The sequence below is a fragment of the Pinus tabuliformis genome, chromosome 2_1 (assembly GCF_031772625.1).
Source record: "Pinus tabuliformis cultivar Carrire ecotype Pingquan chromosome 2_1, CPIR1, whole genome shotgun sequence".
Lineage (NCBI taxonomy): Eukaryota > Viridiplantae > Streptophyta > Pinopsida > Pinales > Pinaceae > Pinus > Pinus tabuliformis.
This window is the reverse complement of record NC_142299.1, coordinates 566,422,893-566,448,487: the sequence shown is the minus strand read 5'-3', so window position 1 is coordinate 566,448,487 and position 25,595 is coordinate 566,422,893. Positions and strand designations below refer to the sequence as shown.

The 25,595-nt window shown below is 35.7% G+C and overlaps 1 protein-coding gene across 2 annotated transcripts; it reads right to left on the bottom strand.

Annotated features, from left to right (window-relative positions):
* Positions 1 to 767: 767 nt before the first annotated feature.
* LOC149201670 (uncharacterized) lies at positions 768 to 7,943 on the bottom strand. 2 transcript variants are annotated; one of them, XM_089402974.1, is made up of 3 exons: positions 7,693 to 7,943; positions 7,345 to 7,567; positions 768 to 2,953 (listed from the first exon to the last, which is right to left on the bottom strand). In XM_089402974.1, the coding sequence occupies exons 1-3, from the start codon at positions 7,850 to 7,852 to the stop codon at positions 2,935 to 2,937; spliced, it is 402 nt and encodes a 133-aa protein (XP_089259100.1). In that variant the 5' UTR covers positions 7,853 to 7,943; the 3' UTR covers positions 768 to 2,934. The 2 variants fall into 2 exon arrangements, with proteins under 2 accessions (XP_089259100.1, XP_089259099.1); XM_089402973.1 differs by lacking the exon at positions 768 to 2,953 and adding an exon at positions 6,976 to 7,235.
* Positions 7,944 to 25,595: the final 17,652 nt, after the last annotated feature.

Below are 25,595 nucleotides of genomic sequence, written 5' to 3'. Positions count from 1 at the left end.
TCATTGCTCACTTGGATGAATTGTTGTTTTAGTCCTCATTCTGAAAAGGGAATTTGAATCAATGATTAAAAATTTGTATCTTAGTTTTCCTCATTTCGAAAATTAAGTGTGTTGAAAAGAAAAATATTTGCATTTGCATCTAGGGTTTTGTGTGTGAAATTGGAATTCCCTAGTGTGAAATTGCATATTTTTTCTTTCATTTTTGCAAAAAATTCCCCCCCCCCCAATCATCCAGGGGGGGGGGGGGGGGGGGGGGGGGGGGGCGGCGCCGAGGGGCATTGAATTGTGTATGAGTATTAATCGCCTTTAAGTGACATCTCTTTTGATTTTTGGAAATTTTCACCAAATTTCAGTTTGAATCCTCTGTTCATGAAATTTCAGATTATGGTTGATTTCATTGGAATCCTCTTGTGTTTGTTTTGAATAATTATCTTGCATAGATCACATCTGCATAGTTAGAATTTTCATTTTCATAGATGGAAAGGAAATTGTGCATAGTTACATTTGCATAGTTTTCAAGGGAATCATACATAGATTACATTGCATGGTTTGACATCTTTTAATCCTTTGAATTGAATTGGAATAGTGAAATTGAAAGATCTAGTTAGGAAGCTCTTGTTGGCTGCATATTTGATTGTTGCATCATTGTTTTCACCTCTTCCCTACACTAGATAGATTTCATTAAAATTGAAAAGAGTTACTTTTTTCATATTAGTTGCGTCATAGGTGTGTTCAGGTGACATCAATTTTTGAGCCTTAAAACTGAAACATAATTCAAGATAAACTTTAAAATTCATCTCAATTAACCTAAGGAGCATTTGAAACTTAACAACACACATAGAGGTCTAGGCTTTCGCCTTAACTACTTAAATTCTCCAGTCTTTAGAGATCGGAGCGATCAACTATCGGTTGCTTGTCACAGAGAAGAAACAAAGATCGACCTAGCAGTCCTTCATTTTCTGACTGTGTGGAGCTCCACACTGAGAAATTAATTCCCAGGTGACCTGCACACTACTCTCTGAGTCCCATACCTCCATTTATCTCATTGAAGACGTGTGTTAGAGCACAAAGATGGCTTTTATCACTTCAAGGGAGACCCAAAACTCTTTCGTTTAGATCGTGGTCCTTGTTGCCTTAAACAAATGATCCTTGATAGTCGCCACTACTCCTGAGACCAACCTGCCTATTCCTACATTCAATCTCAGAGTTTCTGACCCATATGCCTTTAAAGCTCTATACTTCCTTATCAGAGAGATTCCATATCGCAATCTTCTCAAGTATTCTAATTTGTCGATTGTTGACCTCTGATATGATGAACCCCTTCTGCTTAGCCCTTCCGGCATTTCCCATCATAGGACTGAGGGTCATGACTTTCTGCTTAGCCTTGAGGTGCTAGAGTGTTTAGACTCCTGCCAGGGGGGCATTCTCCCTTTCTTAACAACTCTCTACCCCTAGTTCTTTAAGTTCTTCTAGACCATGCACTAGCCAAATATCGGAGCCCCTCTCATTAGAGGTTTCAAATAAGAGAAATAACATTGGAGTTGTGATATTCTAATTCTCTGATATGTCAATAGCTCTTGGTGCTCAGCCTCAGCTTCACACCTTTGGTTGGCTTCCTCTGCCGTCAACATGTCTGTTGTCACCCGCTTGAGTTTCCCGGAGTTGGCAGGTGCGTCTGGTCTCTATCGGTTTGTTGTCCTGGTCTTTGTCCAGGATAGGGGGCCCTTGTGAGTTGTTTGGTGCGGGCTGACTGAATGCGTGAATATTGAATCAATCTCATCAGTGACTTGCGAAGCGGCCCACCTATAGTACGCGTTGTCTGTCGTGTCCCTAGTAGTGCCCCCCCGAATATGGCTGGTGCGTATTGACCGGTAATGCGGTAATGCGGACTCGTATTGAAAGCGGAGATAAAGAAAGCGGACTGATGCGGACCGGGGGTAATGCGTATTGAACGGAAAGCGTGGATGCGTGGATGTGGTAATGTGGGATGCGTACTGGGGAATGCGAACTGAATACATCCTGGGCCTTTGGTGCCGTGGCCAGGGCAGGCAGGTGGCGGTGGGCTGTGAATTGTCTGTCTGTAGTCCTAGTGACCATGGTGTTAGCCCAATATTAGAGCCCCCTTATCATAACTTTTTCAAGTATCAACTGTTGAAAGGTGCCGACATCATCAAACTCTGGTATGTGACCTCTGATATGACATCATCATTCCACGTGGCACCTTATGAATGGTGACATGTGTCACCCAAATTTATCCCCTTAGACCCCCTTAAAATGTGAAAACTGACTGCCGCATGTCCTTCCATACCACCACGTCATGCTGATGTCAAATGCCACTGTAGATTATGGGAACCAATCATATGCCACCACACATCATTATTAGAGCCATTCCTATGCTGCCACATGTCTTGCTAGATGAGAGAGAAAAGATCCTGCCCACCTTCGGTTTTGCGATGAAATCCTTTTTTAATCCTGTATCGGCGTTCCCAGCGGGTTTTAACACTATTGGCGCTTCACCCATATTGCAACTCTTAAAAGGTTTACACTTTTAGAAGTTATGATTCTCCGATTGTCGATTTTTCGATGTTGTGATATTATGATGCGTCAATCTCCTCCGAGCTTCGAGGTGTGATCGTCGATATGCTTAATGCTCTGATGTGCGATCACCAATATGCCTGATGCTCTTATGTGCGATCGTCGATCTTCAATGTCGCTGGACCTCCGAGATGCAATCTCTGATATAGTGAACCTCTGATATTCCTTCCTAACGCTTCAATTCTTGAACTTCAGTAAACCATATCTTTTGATCCAGAAGTCCAGTTTTTGACTTCCACATATAATTGGAAAGCTTGTTTAGAGCACTTTCTAATGGAGAGGGTCCAATGTAGGCTTGATTCCTTTTGCAGCTTGGAAAATGACTGTAAACTTCTCTTCTCATTTACTCTTTGGACAACTGAAAACACATTTTGCAGTAAGTGACAACAAGCCCTTTGGAAGGAACATAATCATAGATTATTTCATAATCACTACTTAAAAACTAATGACCTATGCTCCATCATTCAAGAAAATATCAAATAATCAATTTATTATCAACAATGGTCTAATCATGATTGGTAGGCCAATGCCTTGGAAGCAAATATTATAAAATCCTAGGGACTAACTCATCCTCAAACCCCTCCATCCAATTCCACATCTCAGTAGCCTCTTCATGTTCCCTCTTACTGGATCCATCTTCCCTCATCCTTCATCAAACTTAATTTTGATGGAACCTCTAAATGTAATCCAGGAATTACAAGATATGGTATATTTGTTCGAGATCTGATCCGTAAATTGTCATGGATATTCCACTCGATAATTTGTCACAACATATCTGATAATATTATATTATAAATATGATATTAGATCTACATTATTATATTTTTATTAAAACTTTAAGATATGTAGATTTAATTGTAATTAGTGCATGCATATGAATGGAAATTATGCAGAAAAGTAGAGAACAAAATAAATAAGCTCTCACACACACATAAGAAACAATATATGCTCTCTGGGAAACCCTTTCGGGAGAAAATCCAATTAGAAGATAAGTTCGTTTGGCTCTTTTTCTCTGTTTGGAAATATGGCTATAGGTAAAAAGAAGTAATTCCTCTGGCCCGTGAGTTGCTAATTGCATAAATCCTCTCTGTGTTCTCTACCTCCTATCTCTCCTGGCTATATTTTCTCAACTATGGAACAAAATGTTCTCGAAAGAATGGAATGCCTCTTCCTCCTAGTGGTCTGGTTATAACATAGCGCGATAGCTTACTAATGGTTAATTTTGACTACATCAACTCTTAACTAGAGTTACAATATATAATATTCTAGAGTGTTTTACATCATAAGCATATGGCTAGCCCCTTTTACATGAATAATGGGGGCTAATGTGGCATCTTCCTGAATGATAGGTGTTAAAACAGGAAGGTTAAATTTTGAGTGGCATAACTTTTGCATACAAACTATGACTGGCGTGCTTCTTGTGCCGTTATAAATATCTCTATGTGTATAATAGCATGAAATGTTGTTGCACCAAATCAGCAAAGTTTTACCTCCAAAAAAAGGTGTTTGATGCCTCAAAATGCTCTTGGAAGGTTTCAGACCTTGTTTTGCCAAACTAGGTCCCACTGATAAAAATGGTCCCGTGATCTAATTCCTTCACTTTTTCCACTCCAAATGCATTGAGATGGATGACAAACAATATAATGATCCAATCCGGATCAAGATCAATCTTGCAACATAGTTTTCATCTGTTGGGTATCTTTAGCAACAATGTAACAGGAACTAAAAGTCTTGGAAATGGGATTAAATTATGCTTAGTATCAATGATACCCAAATATCATCATTGAAGGATATTCACATCTTATAATCAAAATAACACCAAAATAATTAACAACTTGGTCCCAAGTAGAGTTTCAAAAAGATAGAGATTAGAGAATTGTTTAGAGAAAGTTGCAACCATAATTCAGAATATATTTGTCATCATCCCATCCAAATCAAAAGGATAAGAATTAAAAAATTTGACCTCTTAACTAGTGAAGGATGTAAAAACCAAGAAAAGAAAACATACAGTGTCAGGGAAGATCTCCCTTAATATGAACTAGAAAAACCCTATTCAACCTTTGCTATTAAATATTCCTCTTACCTATATTGGGTGTCAAGGAAGGGATAGGTGGTGGGGTGGGGCATGGCCACTGAGGTGGTGGAAGATTTCAATCTATGTGCACCCTAGGATAATGCACCATTGAGGATTAATGTTGTAGGTCTGGGTATTCATGTCAATGTTTGGATTTGAAAGTGGAGGGCCTAACACAAGTCCCTAGTTATCATTGTAGGCTTGGTGCACCATGCAAATTCAATATTGAAGGAAGTGGAGAGTCTACAACTTAGACACCAACTAGATTCAACACAAGTTTGAACTTTTTATTTGATTTCTTTTATGACAATCCATCACTTATATTCATGAATGAAAGGTATAGTGTTGGAAATTTATTGTAAGCCAACTCGAAATTTTGGTATAAATCACCAACACAACGAGTCTTCTCTCTATTATTTTACTGCTTTTATTTGGAGAGAAAATCCACCTTTGATTTGTTGTCATTCTCTCAATTGTTTCCTTTAGGACCTAGAGCTTGGCTGCTTCTTGGGTTTCTTCCATCATTGAACTTCTTCTCCCCCCCTTGACTAACATCTTTCCTTAGTGGGTAATCTCTAGTCTCTCCCTCTTGGCCCATGTCTTAATTTCAAGCTTGACTTAGAAGGGGTCATGAAAATTTAGTGTAATTTCCAATTTTTAATCTAGCTACTAGGCCCACCTCTCACTCTATCCACCTTACTTGCCTCCCCAACCATGCATAATTTGCAATCCTTTTCTTTTAAGCACCTTTTTCTTGGATTCCCCAACTCTTTTTTTCAATCTAGCTTTAGGCCCCCTCAACTAGGTTTGGCCATGGCATTCTTAGATTTCCAAGCTTGCCTTAACAATGAGATAGAACACACCAAGGTGTCACCTATTATTGCAATATGAACTCCTGAGTTCAACAAGTGAGTAGACGCCTCAACAAGGAGATACAAAGAACACACCTCACTTGAATTCGGGAAGAAATTGATAAGGTACAATGAGGCATAACAATGGAACATAAATGTTTATCTAATGTGGAGATTGCAGGTGACTTTGTTAAATGGATTTTGGATGTCGAGCATACCAGGAGAAGACTCAATGAGTACATGTACATCATTGATATCTACTTGCACATGAAAATGTTTCTTAGAAGAGTACTTCTGAATATCAATGAACCTTTGAAGGAAATCTTGATGATGCTAGATGAGTTGTGGCTTATGGATGAAGGACTGGATCAACATTTGCAAAGGATTTAAGGTCACTATGCCTACCTCCAAATCCAAACTACTCACTAGGGAACAACAAAGAGCCCATTGCTATTGAAGAGTCAAATTCTCCTAATACGGGTTGATGTACTCTCTTTACTCTAGTGCTAGTTATGTTTTATTTTAACTTTTTTAGTATTTCAAGTATGCTAATCTTAGTAGGCCTTAAGCCTCTTGGTTTTTATGTTGTAATTTTGATTTCCCAAAACAATATCAAATTTTGGATGCTCAAAAAGCTTTGGTTTTTCCATTAGTATAGTTTCCCTAATAACAAAGTAAACCAAATTATATGTTTTATTATGCTTTTAATAAAATGGACCTCTTTTACCTCCAGAAACAAAAATCAAAATGAAAAGTTTTAAAATTAAATTTAAAAAAAATTGAAAAAATAAAATAAGAAATAAGAGCCAATAATAATGGTAAGTTATTAAAAACAAAACAATATACATTAAAAATAATAAAAATTGATAATTTGAATAAATTATAATTAAAAGAAAAAGGAGAAGAAAGTAATCTTTGAATAATGAAGTTTATGGTATGCAATATTAATTTATTTGTGAAATTATGGAAGATTAATTATTCTAAGGAATAAATAAATGTGAAAGGAAGAGATGGTGCATGCAAATAAAAGCCTTGACAAGAGATATTTCCAAATTGAAGTGACACACTACCATGTGATGGAATAATTGGTACTATAAATTATTTCGTACATTTGAGTTTTCGTCGTAATGGTGTGGAATACTAATTAATTTTTTGAAATAGTGAATTGAAGATTTTGTCCCCATTTTGTAATAATAATTTTGACATCAACACATTAATAAAGCCTACACATTGTAAATTGAGGAAGAGGACGATGACCTAAGGGTTTGGATCACAAACAAGATTCGTTTTTCACAGCTTGATTGTAATGATTGACATGGAACCCAGAATAATGTTGGGGCTAAGCTTCTTTCTTCTCTCCCATTATATTTAGAATTCCAATTATTCTACAATACTAGTGTATTTTAATTCTGAGTGGCTTTTCTGAATGTGAGATGTGCAACCTATTAGCGGGTATGAAAGCAAAACTGAAAACGAAATTTTATTAGGTTAACTTATTCAAATTAATCACGGAACTTGAATTCCTTTTAAGGCTTCATCTTTTTTATGCTAGAGCCTCACACTAAACCAAATGCACGCCAAAAGCTCAGAATCATTCCGTCCACCATGAAAGAAATCCACAGACACAAGATCCTTAAAAAACTTTTTTATTGACTACTACAACAGGGCACATGGCGTTCCGAGCGCAGTAATCACTCACACTTCCCCTTATTGCTCTGCAAATTGTCAATCACGCCGCCATCAAGTTAACTAAACATCATTTCTCAACTCATCATCGAATTAGAATGAAGAGCGAAGATGGCAAAGACAAGAATGAGAAAATACCTGATGAAAGTTTCATGTCCATGGCTACCCACAACCAGAAAATGTGCTCCCAACTCGGCTGCAGCATCACAGATCCTCTCGTTGGCGTTGCCAATCACAATATGGGTCTCTGGCTTCACCCCATATTGATCACAGATAGTGAGAGCTCGCTTCAATATCCTATGGGTCGTCTTCTTTGTCTGCAATTCAAAGAGCTCGAACACTTGATTGCTAGGAATATAGGCTGCACAATTAATACAGAGGTCAGCGTAACCAGATAGTTCAATCTGTTGAACCCTTGGTTTAAAACATGATGGTGAGGAAAAGGATACAAGTCATAAATTGAACTAAAGGAAGCGAAATAATTACCAGGGCCCGTAGAAACACAAGAAGTTGGCTGGACATGGAGGAGTATGAAGTTATATGACTGCTGGATCTCTGTTTGAGTAGATAACAGATGTTTGCAAGCCCATTCACAGGCACGCATACTCTCCTCGCTCTCGTCCACTGCAACCACTATATTCACCATTTTCAATCCACTCCACCTATTTTTTCTCGTTGTAATCAGATTCTGAGTACTGCTAGCTATGGCTGTTCCAATGGATGATTACAGATCACAGAAAGCGTATAAATAGAGGACGGTCGTCAGCTCATTGGATTACGGGGCAAAACAATCTGAGGAAGGCGGCTGATTCTCTTTTAATTTTGAAAGTAACAACTGCTTTAAGCGTTATTGCATACATCATGCATCGCCACGTCATTGTTTCAATCTGTCATTTTCAACATATCGGTGACCTTTCTCGAGAGAACGCGTGGACACTGAGCTGGCTGACCTACATGGATAAATTCCAATTCGATAATTCATCTGAAAATTTAGGTTGGTTTATTATTTCAAATTCCATTGCAAAATACATACCTGGTTTCTTATTTCAAATTCCATTCGGATAAGCTACCCCACGTGGACAACGTGACTCGAATATATGCTGATCTCATGCATGGCGTACTAAGTATTGTCCTACCAGAAATGTATGTGTACTGGCTTATCGTTGAATTGTGAATGTAAGCTACGGACATTTCACCACCATCATATGTTTGTGGTGAGAAATAATTCTTATTTCTTGTGTGGTTGTTACGTGAGTTATGATTGGGTTGCCATCTTGTGCAAGTTGGATGGGTTGGAATTGGATTGCCATCTCGTGCAAGTTGGGTGAGTTGTGATTGGGTTGCCATCTTATACAAGTTGGTTCATTATTGAATTCTCATCGATATTACTTATTTGTTTTGTAATTGTGTCATGAATTGTAGTTGGATTATCATTTTATTCAAGTTTAATATATCTTTTATACTGGTTTATTCTAATTGTATTGCGTTGTTGTTTAAGGAATTAAAAAAAAACCAATGGAGAAGACTAAGAATGCAATTTAAAAAAAAAATAGTAGAGTTATTTTAATTACACCTTAAGGTGTTTCTCTTTTAAGAAGAATTCCTCTAGTTGTTATTCTGCTCTCTTTTGTATCATTAGACTCATTGTTAAAATTCTTCCATCATTAGATCCATTGTTTTAACAGTCAACAAAATTTTGATTTGTGTAACTATTCAAATACTTTGCCATTTATCTTATTCTTAGATTTTATTTTAGTTTGATTATATTTTAATAAATCAAACTGTAGATTGTAGATGTCAAAACTCTAGTAATCATTCCAATTTGGAAAGAAATCGAATATTTCAAGGTATATCAAGCTCAGGTGGCCACATTGGTGGAAAGCATAGTTACCAAATTCGAATACGAATTTGAATTCGATTTGATAAGAAAAAAATTTGACAATATAAAATTTAATATAGGAAAAATTCGAAAGTATACCTCTTATAAATACAAACAAATTCTTAATTTTTTTCAAAAAAAAAATTTGAAATGAATCTTTCCTGACTTGAATACCTTAGATACAATGTTACTTATTTCCAACATTAATCTTTTATGTCTATTTAAGATTATAAGAAAATAACAAAGAAAAAATGCAGCAAACAAAATGCATCAAATTTATCAATATTGCAAATATAATAATATAAATAACAAAAATTCAAACCTAAAGTTTAATATTGAATATTAAAAGTAAGCTTTAAGTGATCAACACATATCAAGAAACTTATATTTCAATCTCTTTCTCTTCCAAACCCAAATTTATTCAAATATATATATATATATATATATATATATATATATATATATTAAATTGGGGAAGGGGGGTGGGGGGCTGAATCCCCTGAAGAAGCTTGTATTAGCCGGATCAATCACATCAATCACATTATATTGATATACATTCTCAATGAAACATATAAGCTGCGGCGCATCACCACACAATGGGAATCGATCATGGATGGGGAGCGTGAAAGTCGATAGCCCCAACTGCCCCAACTGCGTGAATTGTGCACTCGTGTGCATATATATATATATATATATATATATATATATATATATCACAGAAAATGAACACCTTAAATTGAATTCCATACAAACAATTGCAATGAACCACTATCATCCAATTTACTAATAACTATAATTCAAATAAAAATAAAAAAAACTATTTTAAAATTTTGAAACTTTTTAATATATAAATTACCCTCTCTTTAGCTTTCAAATACTAAACTTTTTTTAATAAAATTTCTATAACATTGTTTTTACAATTTTTAACCTATAACCTAACCTTTAACTTTTTAATATTACCTTTTTTTTTAAATATAAAATTTCTATAGCGTTTTTTTTTTTTCTCAGTAAAACTATGCTACTAAATTATATTATATACAAAGAAACATTACAGACAGAGAGACATGTTGCCCCAGGCCGACTGTGGCGCTGTGGGCTTCCTTCCAGGGGCGACTTTTCCTTCCGAATTGCATCCAGTACATCAAAACACATGATAGTTTTCATTCTAGAACTTGAACACCCACGCAGGGGCTATGAAGCCAAAAATTACCCTCGCAGGGGCGACCAACTGACTGAAACAAAGCGTGCAGAAACCTAGACCCAGACCTAAAAAACTCAGACATAAACATGTGACTAATCCCATACTCAACCTAGACCCAGACCTAAAAAACTCAGACATAAACATGTGACTAATCCCATACTCAAACACAGATATCAGACGAGACAGAGGACTTAAACATAACCTGAACAAAAAGATGGTTGACGCAGCCTGCTGCTGAGTGCTACTCCTCAGGCTCCTCCTCAACAATTGGAACCCATCCATACTCCTTAGAGACGCCTTCCCCTTCTTCCTCTGCGGCTTTCCTGGAGGACGACGCTTCCGGCTTCTGAGCTTGGGCGGGAGCCTGCTCTGGAGCTCCTCCCGGTCCCTCCTCAGCAATTGCCTGATGCTCTGAGAGTGGCAGAGCCCCGCTGCCCTCCCCATCTTCATAGTTCTTGTTTTCCTTAACGAAGAGGACGGAGAGGTGAGCACTAATGCTTTCAAGAGTAAAGACAGCGGTGCCAAATGCTGGAAGGGAGGGTGGTTCTGAAAAATTTCTATAACGTTATTTCATATAAAAATTATTATTTCCCATACTTTTTAATAAAAAAATAATTCAAAATTATATTTTTCATACGTTCTAATATAAAAAATTTAGTTTATTGATCAAATTTATTAATTATTATTTTTCACACTTTATAAATTTTCCACACTTTATAATACAATTTTTTTTAAATAATTGATAAAATAAAAATTATAAGGTCAGTCCGTGAATGCTTTGGTGGTAGGGCTATTTCTATGGATCTATTTTACCTTGCGTGTTTGCTAATGGATGGAAAGCGATTAAAAACTATTCCCAAGCGACTTGCTTTCTACTCAGCCTCTTTGCTTATAACAGCAACGACAGTTTTGAAAATAAAAAGAGCCGGAGAACCTTGGTCACTGTTAACATAAATTGAATCCATAAACTTAAAAAATCCGTACCGTATTAAATTTATCGTATTATGACGCGAACCGAATCGTATTAACTAATTTCCGAATAACCGAATCGTATTAACGAATTTCCGAATTTTTTAGGCCAATACGGCCGAACTTGGTAACTTAGGTGGAAAGTACAGTGGCGTTTATCATCATTTACACCCACCAATTTGTACATCGCACTTTACAATTTCCCAATACATAGATTTTCCATCGCACACATTGTCAGCATATATTGATGTTTTAATGAATTCACTCAAATCTCTCTAATTGCCAAAAGTCGCAAGCAAAAGATCAATATATTTTTATTGGAATTAATGTTGCAGGTGTTGTGGGGTTTGTATATTTTATTGAAATGTAATTGTTTATTAAAATTACTCTCTTTCAGATCAAGTATGAAAATGAGGACGAGAAACAGAAGAATGAGGGTAGTGAATCGTCTAGGTACGTCATTGTTTCACATATTGGAAGCTAGAAGATTGCAAAATAAACTGGCAAAATATTGCAAAAGATTGTAGAATGAACGAGTAAGCGGTGGACAATTTTCGTGTGATTGGGTGTTGCTTTCATGTATGAAAAGGGGGATGAAAATAAAAAGAATGATGATAGTGACTCAACCAGTTGCACCACTCCTTGGTCATGTAGCTAGCGAAAAGAGAATGAATTAGTAAGAGGAAAAGATTTAAGAAGGATTAAGCAGTTACACCATTTTCTCGTCTTTTACAGTCTTAGAGTGCATTTAGATATTGTTATGGTAGTTCTATCAAGAATAATACAATATACTTTCTTGTGTTCTCTTGGTGTGCTTACGCTGAATATATCAAACTACAGTGGCTAAAATGAGCATTTACTTTTCCAATTTGTAAACTGAATGCCTCGAAATAAATTATATACAAAGAATTCCATCAGATTTGTCATGCAACTGTATTAAATATATTTATCATTCTTGAGATGCCATGATGATTTGTTGAACATTAAACATTCAAAGTGGATAATGGAGGAGCCTATCTATTTCCCTTTTGAACTGGATTGTGAAGGTGCTTATCTATCTCCCCTCTGATTGCTTCTGCTAGAACACTTCTCCTCGTTCCACTTAATTGTTTAGTAAACTCAGTGACATGTTAAATCTCACATGTTGATTGTTGTATGCTGCAGTTATGGACAACTTGTCACATGTTTGCTCCGAATCTTTGTTGTGTTATTAATGTTTGATAATAAAATTTCATACGAGGGTTCTCCATGAGTTTACTGTATCTGAGCTCAGACATTTAGGCTTTTACAGAATTGTGTTCTAGGGGTTTATGTTAGCAGTGTGGGAACCCTAGACAGTCCTTATATATTTTGTTGTTCTCGGGCTTTAATGATGTAAATTTCTTTATTTCCCTTCAAGCAAGGGTTTACACTATGTTGGTTATAGTTACCAGAAGGAATTTGTGTTTGCATGTTTAGGATTTTTTAATTCTCTTTATGGTTCAGAGCTTGGATTTACGCACATGGTTAATCAGATTTTCTTTCCTCTCTTATCTTTATACCATAATTATTTGTGGAACGATACATAGTATTCTTTACAGTTTCCTAGTCTAACGACAATCCAGACTTACGTTTCTACATTACGTAGTTTAGCATTCCATTTAATTTCTATGTGGCTGATTAGCACTGTTACAATTATCCCTTACACATGCACGGTTCTACAACTCGCAATTCTATTGGTTTCCGCAGTTTTAGATACAGTTTATTTTTATCATAATTATAGATGTTATCATTGAAGGGTTTCCTGGTATTTTACCTGGATTAATATTAACAGTACCTGGTAGAGTGGCGAGACCTCCCTACTTCCCATTCCTGAAAGAATTTTGGGAAAATAATAGCATACTCATACTGTAAACTAATGTAAATGTTATTGTATACTCCTTTACTGACCATATAATACATTTTTTAATGCTATGTGCAGTAGAAGACTCATTCCATAAACTTAAATTTGCTTCTAATTGCATTAATTTTAATTGGAACATTCCTGAAAGAATTTTGGGAAAATAATAGCATACTCATACTGTAAACTAATGTAAATGTTACTGTATACTCCTTTACTTACCATATAATACATTTTTTAATGCTATGTGCAGTAGAAGACTCATTCCATAAACTTAAATTTGCTTCTAATTGCATTAATTTTAATTGGAACATGCAGTTTATCATAGAATTAAAGATCATAGGATTATAAAAGTTTTATAATTAAGTTTACGCCCAGATCTTGGATCCGCACCCATGATTCCTTCAACTATTTATTTTTCCTACTTTCCACCAAGAACTGAGAAAACAATTACCCCTATGCTTCTTGAGGATAAAAGAAGCAAGGAAAAAGATAAATTTCATTTAAAGATCTGTACCCTAATCTTTTCTAATTTCATGTTTTATGACATAATATATGTTTTCTATATTTAAGACATAATTTTGAGGCTAACAATAATTACGCCATAAGAAATTCCCTCTGAGAACAACTCCCCTCCCCTTTTTATGTCATAAGTTGTTCCCTTTGAGAATAATTTCCCTCTATCGTGGATCTTCTCTTCACCGTCAGATTGCTTGGTAGACGATTGAAATTTCATCGAGCGTTCAATCTCACCATTGTTCGCCAACTCCTATTTATTTGGTTCTTATATTATTTAGTTTCTGTAAATTGTCTGTTGATTCCTATCTATTTGGTTTCTATATTATTCAGTTTCTATAACTCGGTCGTGGGTCACCTGAAGAACTCTTCATTTGTTGATGTCGTGCAGGCATCAAAGGGTTTTAGGGATGAATATGTTGTAGGAAATCCTCCACTGGGCACCTCATCTAGAATTATAATAGAGGCTGAATTTGATGACCAACTGAAGGCCAAGACAAATAAATTGTGTTTGAAGTTCAACATTGAATGTGTTTACTTAACAAACAACCACCAATGGATAAGATGCATTTTATTTTATCTTGGAAGTGGACTTTGCAAAATGAGGAGGTGGTAATGAGAACACCTGGCTTTAATGGTGCTGATCTTGCAAACCTCTTAAATGAAGTTGCAATTCTTGCTAGAAGATTTATTAAGTCTTATTGTTGTTTCTATCCCTCAACTCTTTCTAAAAATTCTAGGTTACCACAAAAAAAAATAAAAATTCAAGGAAGTCATTACTCTGAGGCTTTTGTGATATATAAACGTGATCATGATATCCATTAGTATTGTGTGTTACTTATTTTTCATTAAAGGATCTCCATTTGTGGTAATCTGTGACTGTCCAAAAGAATCCCTTGGTTAAGATGATCTTAAGCTTTTTCCTTGTAGCTTATGATCATACCAATTTTGCAATTTCAACTTTAAACTAATAATGGATGGAAGCTAAAGTTTCCTTTCTTCCATGTGGCTCGCTTATTTATAGTTTCAAATTCTGCTTGGCTTCATAATTTAAGAGTGATAGTTGATTGTTTTATGAAATTCATGTTCAAAGGGTACATAACTATGTTGACATGATGGATGCTTTAAAGATCTGTTAATTAAGTTAGGCTAATAATGTAAAGTGAAATAAATACAGATAGATGTTGAGATGCTATTAAATTAGTTTAATTCCCCTAATTAAATTAAACTATACCTTTTGAAACCAGTATCTATTAAAGAGGGAGATGAGAAGAATTCCAATAGTTATCTTGGAATTGCATAGTTAAATTTAGTTAGCGATTCTCTAATAATGTAATGTGAACTAAATATAGGTTCCCCTAATTAAATTAAACTATACCTTTTGAAACCAGTATCTATTAAAGAGGGAGATGAGAAGAATTCCAATAGTTATCTTGGAATTGCATAGTTAAATTTAGTCAGTGATTCTCTAATAATGTAATGTGAACTAAATATAGGTAGATAGTGAGGTGGTATTATAATAATTTGATTTCCATTATTAAATTAAACTATACTTTTTCCAACAAGTATCTATTAAAGAGGAAGAAGAGAAGATTTCCAGCAGTTATCCAGGCAATGCACATTTAAATTTAGTTAGTAATATAATACTTTTGGTTGATGGAATAGAACCATAAAGCCACAATGATGCAATTCCATTCTTATTTTACAGGATAAGGGATCATAAAACATACCACCTTCACATTCAAGGCTGCCATGATACTTTCTATGTGTAGTATAATAATCATTGCTTTCTTGTCAAGGTGGTTTCACTGATTGTGAATTTCTCACGTCGGGACTCAAACTAGAACCCTCGTTTCCTCCTCCTCGAGACCTTAGAGCCTCATTCTTTATTTCTAAGATAGATATATTTTCACTTCCCATCTGATCAAAAACAACTTGAACCTTATGGGTCAGTTTTAAACTCTATGGGGAGCTCATATGGAGCCCGCCTTCCAGTCCTAGATCCCTGATCCAAAAGCACCAGAGCGGGACAACAACTTCACAGATTTGCAACGACTGAGGCTAGACTTTGGCTCCAACACGTTCATAGCCTTACTGGAGCTTAAAATGGGACTAGAATAGTTTCAGAGCAACATTTTTGCAGAGCATAAAAACAAAAGACCAAATGAAAAATGTTAATCGCCTATGAAACTTAGTTCAAAATGATTTTCTTTTAGCTCAAAATCAAGGAACATAGAAGTCTCAGATGAAATATTGCTACCAATTGGATATGTTTAAGTTATATAAATTCGCATGACTACATGATTATCTATAGAAAACTCTCTCATATTTTTATAATTGATTGACAAGACTTACTTCATCTATGCTATTAAGCTACTTATGCAGGGGAACCCTTTTGAACCTATTTCTTCTTGCTATTTGAATTGCTCTATGAAGTTTCCCTTGGTAAGAAGGTCATTTGTTTTTAATGAGAATTTTCTTTGGAATGAGTTTTTCCACATTTCATGCAAAGTTTCTCAATAAAGTATACTTTAGAGAATTTCCTTGTTGTTTTCTAACCTTTTGAGCTGCTATTATTGTTCTCGATAAAATTTAGACTTCTGCAAGAAAAATGCATTTTTTCTTGTATAAATCAAATACCTACAAATTATGACTAATCGTAGACATTTTATATTTGATAGTCAAGCCCTCTTTTCTAAGATAGTTGTGTGATAAAAAAGATTATGATCTCGGAAAGGAACATGTTAATATGAGAATTGGGCTTATAAACTCTTTGGTTGGGATAATTTTGTTGTTTTTCTAAAGATTTTTTGTTGATCAATGCAAATTCTAAATTTGACACTTGATTGAATGCCCTTTTATGTTGCAGGCCTTTGCCCCTAACTATTGGGTATTTGGCACAATATTTGTTGAAATACATCTTTGGCCTATTGATAGCAAGTTATTTTGGTACAACCCCAATATTTGCTGTTGGTGTTTTTATTACAACAAGTGTTGTTGGTGCTTAGTTGTCAACTTAAACAAGTTATCTGAGCAAGGGATATGTGGCACTAAAAATTGTCTTAAATTGCTTGATAGAAATATCATCTGTAATCATTACGCCTATGTTGATTGGTCTTCTGATAGGTTTTGTGGTACCATTGAGAGCAATAGCAATTTCCAAGTCAATACTGCAGGTATATTCTAAAGCCATGATAATTAGTTTCCCCTTATCTACAAAGTTTCATAGATACAGTTGAAAATAGCAACAAGAAATTATAAAAATAGAAATGCTAAAAATAGCATTTTCGGATATATTCCAATTTTGATTTGTCCTTGAATTAAAATTCGAATTTGATCTCACCAGCTATTTGAATAATAATTAATTAATTCATCTTGAGTTAATTAGTTGGGGAAATTCAAACATGAAGTCTTTGTGAAGACATGCAACAATTATCCCTTTGATTGAGGAATTTATCCCTTAGTTAAGGAGATGAGGATGAGTTGTATTTGAGTTGTAATTAGTTAGCTCAATTAACTGAATTAAGTCCATTTAAATTAGTTCCAAGCAGTTGGAGGAACTAATTGTGAGTTCAGTTAGTTAATGCTTGCATGCATGTAACTAGTGTTCTCCGGATAACTGAATATTCTCTCATGAATAACTCATGCATGTTAGTTCAGACAGAGACCCAGTTGAGATCAGATGTAGGGACAATGTACAATCAGTTGGAGAAATTTTCCTATAAAGGAAACTCATCCATGCAGAAGGAATTCATTCCTTCAGGATTGCGCAGTTTTACTATGTGTTGGAGCAGTGTGTGAGAGTAGTGTGTGAGAGAAGTGTCACACTAGGTTACAGCTAGAGCACCTAGGGAAAACTGTGCAAGGAAATAGGATGCTTAGAGGGCTGAGGAAAGGCATATGTTGTGTCTATTCAATCTGTGAGTTGTATTGAGGGATTGTACTGAGAGCTGGATAGCTTGTGAGCTAAAGCTTTGTGTAATCCGGAGATATTTCCACTTGTATGATAATACAGAGATCATGATTTTTAGCTGAGGATTTCCCCAGAGTATTCTTCTATGTTCATGTGTGTTTTGATTTCTCTTCATCTGTTATATGTGTTCTATTTGATCTTGCTCATAATCGATTAAGCTTCCGCAAGTTTGTTTGTAGAAGTAGATCAAGTATTTTTCTTTAGTGTATTGCATTATTAGGTGATCTACAGTAAGAATTTATACATGGCATTGGAGTTAAGGTGATCAGAGTAGTGAATGGTATACGAAGAAAAGAAATCAAAGTAAAAAAAATTGGGCCGCGAGTTTGCAGAGTAGATCTGAAAAATTTTGTGCAAAATTTTCAGAAACAAATAGCATATCTGGATTCTTTGTGAAAAAATACCCAAATTAAAAAAAAAATCGGCTGAATCAGAGTTCGGATGAGGGAGATATCGCTGATCTAAAATCAACTCTTTTTTCCAGAAAATTTTGTGACGACGGGAAAGATGGTGTGCTAGCCAAGAACCTGTATGCTCTTGAGGTTCAAGATGCATGCAAAGCCTTGAGGAGCAAGGCAACTATTAGAGACTTGGTGGTTGAGAGGGAGAGTAGATTACCTCTCAACATGCAGCCATAGAAGAAGTCTCAGACAATTGTGGAGGAGCCACAATTGGTGAAGCAGTTTCAGGAAGTTGTGGAGTAGCCACAACTAGAGAAGCCGAGAGGAGGCTAAGTGGAGGCATCCACTCATGTAGAGACCTCCAATAGGGGGAAATTTTGAGCCAAGTGGGCAAAGGGATCATGTGCAGCTATACCTCCAGTTGTGAGGTGGGGCGATGTGAAGAGATAGTCTGATGAAGGCTGAAATAGGGGCAGGATCCTTGAGGTACCCAGCCTCTTGGATTAGACCTTGTTATGGGAGCCCCGACGAGGAGTAGCAGGACTGGCTGAGTGGGTAGAGACAGATGCGGATGGAGCGGCAGAGAGAGCTATAGTGCAGGAGTCCCAAGATAGCACAGAGCTAGCAGGCTGTAGCAATGCGAGAGGCACAGGAGTGTTGCACCAGTGCAAGATGGCACAGAGAGGTGTGCAACAGTGCGAGATGTAGAGAGTTGTTGCAACAGCACAGAGGTCAGAGAGGTAGCACTTGTCAGTGGCAGAGGGAGCTTTAGCATCAGAGGGTGTTTCTAGCCCAACAGGGAGGTCAGTTGGGAGATCAGTTACTTACTTCTCAGTAATTGAGTTGCAGTGCAGCAGTGGGTAGCATGATACAACATGATGAGAGGAGGAATTAGTGGGATTGATGTAGTCAAAGATCAAAGTGACATAGGCTAGAGTAGTCAGATACTGAAGAGCGCAGAAGCGCAGAGTTTTCAATTGACAGAGGCAATAACAGTCAGAGACTTTGATGGCAGAGGCATCATTCTGATTTAGGTTGGATATTTTTTTGTTTCTGGAGTTGCTGGAGCAACAACACTAGAGAGAAGTGTTGCATGCAAAACATTCCAAAGGTCAGGATGGGATTGAGTTGAATTCCTTTCTTGTTGAGAGGAAGTGTTGAAAATAGCAAGAAGAAATGATAAAAATAGAAATGCTAAAAATATCATTGCTATAAATAGCGTTTTAGGATATATTCCAATTTTGATTTGTCGTTGAATTAAAATTGAGAATTAAAATTCGAATTTGATCTCACCAACTGTTTGAATAATAATTAATTAATTCATCTTGAGTTAATTAGTTGGGGAAATTCAAACATGAAGTCTTTGTGAAGACATGCAACAGTTATCCTTTTGATTGAGGAATTGAGGATGAGTTGTATTTGAGTTGTAATTAGTTAGCTCAGTTAACTAAGTTAAGTCCAGTTAAATTAGTTCCAAATAGTTGGAGGAACTAATTGTGAGTTTAGTTAGTTAATGCTTGCATGCATGTAACTTGTTTTCTCCAAATAACTAAATATTTTCTCATGAATAACTCATGCATGTTAGTTTAGACAGAGACCCAGTTGAGATCAGATGCAGGGACAATGTACTATCATTTGGAGGAATTTTCCTATAAAGGAAACTCATCCATGCAGAAGGAATTCTTTCCTTCAGGATTACGCAGTTTTATAGTGTGTTGGAGTGGTGTGCGAGAGCAGTGTCACACTAGGTTACAGTTGGAGCACCCAGGGAAAACTGCGCAAGGAAATAGGAGGCTTGGAGGGCTGAGGAAAGGCATATGTTGTGTCTATTTAGTCTGTGAACTGTAGTGAGGGATTGTACTGAGAGTTGGATAGCTTGTGAGCTAAAGCTTTGTGTAATCCGGAGATATTTTCACTTGTATGATAATACAGAGATCGGGGTTTTTAGCTGAGGCTTTCCCCAAAGTATTCCTCTATGTTCATGTGTGTTTGATTTCTCTTCATCTGTTATATGTGTTCTATTTGATCTTGCTCAAAATCGATTGAGCTTCCGCAAGTTTTCTTGTAGAAGTAGATCAAGTATTTTGCTTTAGTATATTGCATTATCAGGTGATCGACAATGAGAATTTCTATAATACATAGACTCTCTTACCAACATTCATGTGTTCCAAGTTGTTTTGATTCATGTAGCCATGGGTCTGGCCTTGAATACATATATCAAACCTTTTGTAAGTGTTATACATTCATTCATGCCATTAATGGCCATGGGCACGTCACTCTTCATTGGAAGCCCACTTGCACTAAATCAGAGTCAGATTATATCCATGGAAGGCCTCCAACTAGTGCTTCCACTACTGTCATTCCATACTTTCTCATTCGTGATTGGCTACTAGGTGGTCAAATTTCCTATGCTAAGGTGATTTCCAATTCGTTTGAAATTAATTAATTTTATTTCATTCATATTTTTTCTTTTCGAGATGTAGTCTTCTTTGAATTGATTGATGCAATATTCTTTCATTTTCTTCTTTTATGCATTTTCATATGCAGTGTGCATGATCTACTAGAGAAACCATGGATAATAGTGGTTTGTATGACATACACCATCTCTTTATTGTTTAATACTCATACCATTGAAGCATATATTTCTTGGTGGAGCACAAATAACTGATTGCTTCTTATTTTCCACACGAAAGAAGAGAATGTTTGCAAAACTATTTCACTTTGTATTTGAATGCAGAGTTCTACCCTTACTTAACTATTAGCCACATAGTTCCTTGGTTATACTAATGTATTTCCGGAAGCTTATCATGTTGTGGGTATGACTATCATGGGTTTAAGTCTTGCATCATTGTGGGGCAAAGGAAGAAAAATCAGATACATGCATATCAATGTTTTGTCACAACTAGGCACTCCTTTCAATGTAGAAAGTAGCAATGCATACTCCTAAAGAAGAACTAGTGAAAAATATTGTACCTTCCACCACACAACATATACCTACCAAAACAACTTATTCATACTGTAAAGGTGATTCAATCAATCTCCATGTATTCATACAGTAAAATAATCAAAACAATCTTTGTGAATTAAGTATGCTGTATTAGTAAGTTTATCTTGTATATACATTTGTGCCATTCCAAGCAAGACATGAAAACATAATAGAATAATGGATTTAATCTTCACTATATAATATTGAAGGAGTAACTAGAATTTTTTTTGTTGGTTCAGCTTAAGAGTAAATTTAGTTTGTCAGGACTAGCTTGGCTCACTAAAAATTTCCTTTTAAGAATAGTAAGACATGCAGGGGAATCTTTTTCCATTTAAACATTACCATGGTGATTTTGGGTGATACAAAGCTCTGACAATAATAGGGAGAAATTCCTTCAACATGTGTATGCAATTTGAATACCATGACTAGCAATAAAATTGAGTAATTGAGATGATTATCATACCTAATAAATTTATAATGGAATGTGAAACTAAGGGGGGGAATATATGGTTTCTCTGCTATATTGGACTATGATAGTGTAACATAAATTTATAGCTCGATAAATTGTTGATTGGTTTGATTTTTACTTGAGGGGGTTTTCGATATGTTCATAGAGGTATACTTCTTGATGGTCACGATGTTGTTGTTAAACAACATAAACTTGCAAGCTCTCAAGGTGATTTGGATTTCTGTTTGAAGGTGGAAGTCTTAAATTGTGCTCAACATCATAATGTTGTGATGCTAATTAGGTATTGTGATAATTTTTTGTATCTCTAGTTGTTGAAATTGAACATTGATTTTGGCAAGAATCATATCTACTCCAAGAAAACCTTAAACGACATTTTAATTTTCTTTAGCTACATTTTTGTCTATTAATGGCTTTTTTGGAATCACATTCATGAGTATTGTTTGATCATTTCAACTGGATATGCAAGTAACCAAGGTAGGCTTTTTTTGGTGTTTTCTCCATATTTCAATGTTGCATCAAATTAATGTTGAAAATATCATTAGGGAAAAAGTCTTATAAGAGGCAAGAATGCAAGAATGTGATTTGCACTAGGAAAAATATCAACAAACACTTGGTCACATAAGCATTTCAAATTGAGGGTTTTCCTTTTATTTTTGACACATAATTTTTCATCCACCTATAAGTTGAACTTGTGATATCTATAAGGTCAAACACTAACAAGTGAGTACCTCACAGGTCTTACTCTGCTACTTGTGAGTTTCAATCAACAATAGACTGATTATAGACCAATTTAATTCAGCATGATATCATACCTGAAGAGAGTTCTATTACAAATAAAATTAGACCTAAACCAAATTTAGCAAGATATAGACTAGAAATGCATGTATTCTGAATAGATAATGTCAGATTTTATCCAAGGAAACACCAAATAAATTGCCACTAATGGTATGAAGTTGAAGAAACTTTTCATTTCAGATATCAAACTTCACTCTGATGTGAAAGACATTCCCCCTTAAAAAAAAAAAAAAAAGTCAAAATTTAGTTGCAAAAAGTTATGCTTCATATTGTTCCAAAACATATAAATCTAATGTGTGACTCTTGAGTTTGATGAAACAATTAATATTTTTCTTATTTATTCATCACAATTTCTCATCTAGTCATTGTTGGGTGGTGGCTACTATTTCCTATGCTACTGCCTTACGACGTTTCCTTTGCAACATGTGACACAAGGACTAGTAATAATAATTATGGAAATTTATTTATGCATTTCCACTTGGTGTCATCTATTGATATACACTTTACAGAGAGATTAACATCTTAAAGGATCATTGGATAGAGAAGGTATGCACCAAATATTTAATATATATTAAATAAAGATATAAAGCAGGTTAAATGGAAATTATAGATAGGGAATTATTCATGGAGTATTGATAGAAAATGTAGTATATAAGAAGTTCTAACAAAATTTATTTATTTATTTATTTATTTTAATTTTAAAAATAATAAAATAAAATTATAGATACAAGTAATTTATTTTAATTTAAAATATTATATATATATATATATATATATATATATATATATATATATATACTTGGAATCTAATAATATAAACATTGTAGGCATAGTAATTAATCCTACTTCAACCAAAAAAATAAAAAAATAAAATAAATAAATTATATAAATATATTTTAATATGGTAAATAAATTTCCAAGGTTATATATATCTACCCTTATTATTATGGAAATTTATTTATGTATTCACTTTTGGCGCCCCATATACATATACATACCCCATGAAGAGATTAACATTGGATGGATAAGACATGCACCAAAGACACCCTTCAATCAACGAATAAAAGAACTTCAAAGGATAGTTGGGAAAGGAAAATCAATTCAATGACAAGGTAAAATGAAAGAAAGTGAGCATGACATGATAGAGAAAACATTGGCTAGTCTCTAAGTGCATAATAATTGGCATGAGGGGTGGGAGGAGACATAACTTTTGCAGATTCAAGAGTGAGACTCATATGTTGGAAGCCAACATCCATCTTAGATCACTTCAACACTTGAACTCAGGATATTCATATAAAAATAGGAAAATGGGATGCATTTGAATTGATCTTGGTGATCTTGTTGGTGCCCTATATTGTTAGTTTTCTCAACGAACCCCATGCACAGGAGGTAATTGAATCCCCTCCTATTTATGCTTTAGTCTAGAACCCTCCTCAGAAGAAGAAAGGAGTGTGAACACTCAATGCTCTCCTAATTCTAAATTGATAACTACTATGGAAGGAACACGCATTAGAGATCATTAAGAAATAGACCCTCTGAAAAGTTTATCAAGTAAATTTATCTAACATCAAATTCCCTTTCTAGATGAATTTTGCAAGTCCTTTTCCAACAAAGATTTCCTCTCAATCTTCAAAGATGGTATTTCAAGTTCCAATAGCAAATATTTGATAGATTTTGAAAAGATACAATTAGTGTAGGAATTTACAGGGTAAGTTCCACAGAAAGAATACCAAAAGGACACCACTCACAACCAGATCTCAAATCAATACACCAGTATTTTTGACGTGGTTAAAACCCTCAGAGTGCAAGGAGGGAAACAGTCCACGGCCTGTCCCAACGTGGGTACTACAGGCAATTTATTAATCAAAGAATGAAAATTTACATAAGCTTCTCTCATGCACGGATTACCCGAACAATGACCCTCCATGCGCTTTAAATAGAACTCATGGACCAATCGGGTGTCAAGCCACGGATCAAGTGTCGGTAATACCGAGGTGAGAGTGAACCGTCGGATCACTACATATCGTGACCGTCGGATTGTAAGTTACAAAATGTACAACGGTAAAGAAACACACTTTACCTAACTCTAACCTAACTCTATACTAGACCAAGTTGAACTTAACTATATCCTATGTGTCGGAATATCCTAACATCCCCCCTTAAGAACAACTTGGGATAGGATTGAAGGATTTACAAATATGACACAATAGGAGAAGGAAGGAGGCACTAGAGCCTATCCCCCCTTAGTGACAACTTCCTGAACTCCAAGCATATATCGAAGTTTAGTGAACTTCGCCTCTGTGAGAGCCTTTGTGAAGATGTCTGCAACCTGATCATCTGTTGGACAATATTGCACTTCAAGAACATGGTCATGAATGAGCTTTCTGATGAAGTGCATGTGTAGTTCAATGTGTTTGCTGCACTGATGCTGGACTGGATCTTTGCATAGCTGAATGGCACTTTGATTATCACACCAAAGTGTGGTTGGATGCTGCTGCTCAAAGCCAAACTCTGATAGGATCTGACGAAGCCACAAGGCTTCCTTACTAGCTTCCACGGCACCACGATACTCTGCTTCTGCTGACGAAAGAGAAATGGCAGCCTGTTTCTTACAAGCCCATGTAATAGGTCCTGAACCAAGAGTGAAGACATAACCGGCAGTAGACTTCTGATCATCAAGGTCACCAGCCCAATCAGAATCAGTGAAACCAACTAACAGAGGAGCTGCTTTGGCACTGTAATGAATCCAAAACTGTACTGTACCTCGAACATAACGAAGTATTCTTTTAGCTGCTTTCCAATGACTTTCACGGGGGTTTTGCATAAAACGAGCAACAAGGCCAACAGCAAAGGAAAGATCAGGACGAGTATGGGTTAAATACAAGAGTTTTCCGACAAGTTGACGGTATAAAGTAGCATCAACTTCAGGAGAAGTACAAGAGACTGAAAGTTTGACTCCAGACTGAAAGGGAGAAGGGGCTGGCTTACAGTCTTCCATGTGAAAATGACGAAGAATATCACAAGCATACTTGGACTGGGAAAGGAAAATACCCTCTTGGGATTGCAAGACTTGAAGACCGAGAAAATAGTGTAAGTGTCCTAAGTCTGTCATTTCAAATTTCTTTTTAAGGCTGGACTTCACATGGTTTATAAGGTTGGGATCACTACCAGTAAGAATAAGATCATCAACATAAAGAACAAGGATGATAAGAGAGTTGCCCACTTTCTTGGTGTAGACAGTATTGTCAGAATGACACCTAGAAAAGCCAGATTCTAAAAGAAAGCTATCCATTTTGGCATACCAAGCCCGAGGAGCTTGCT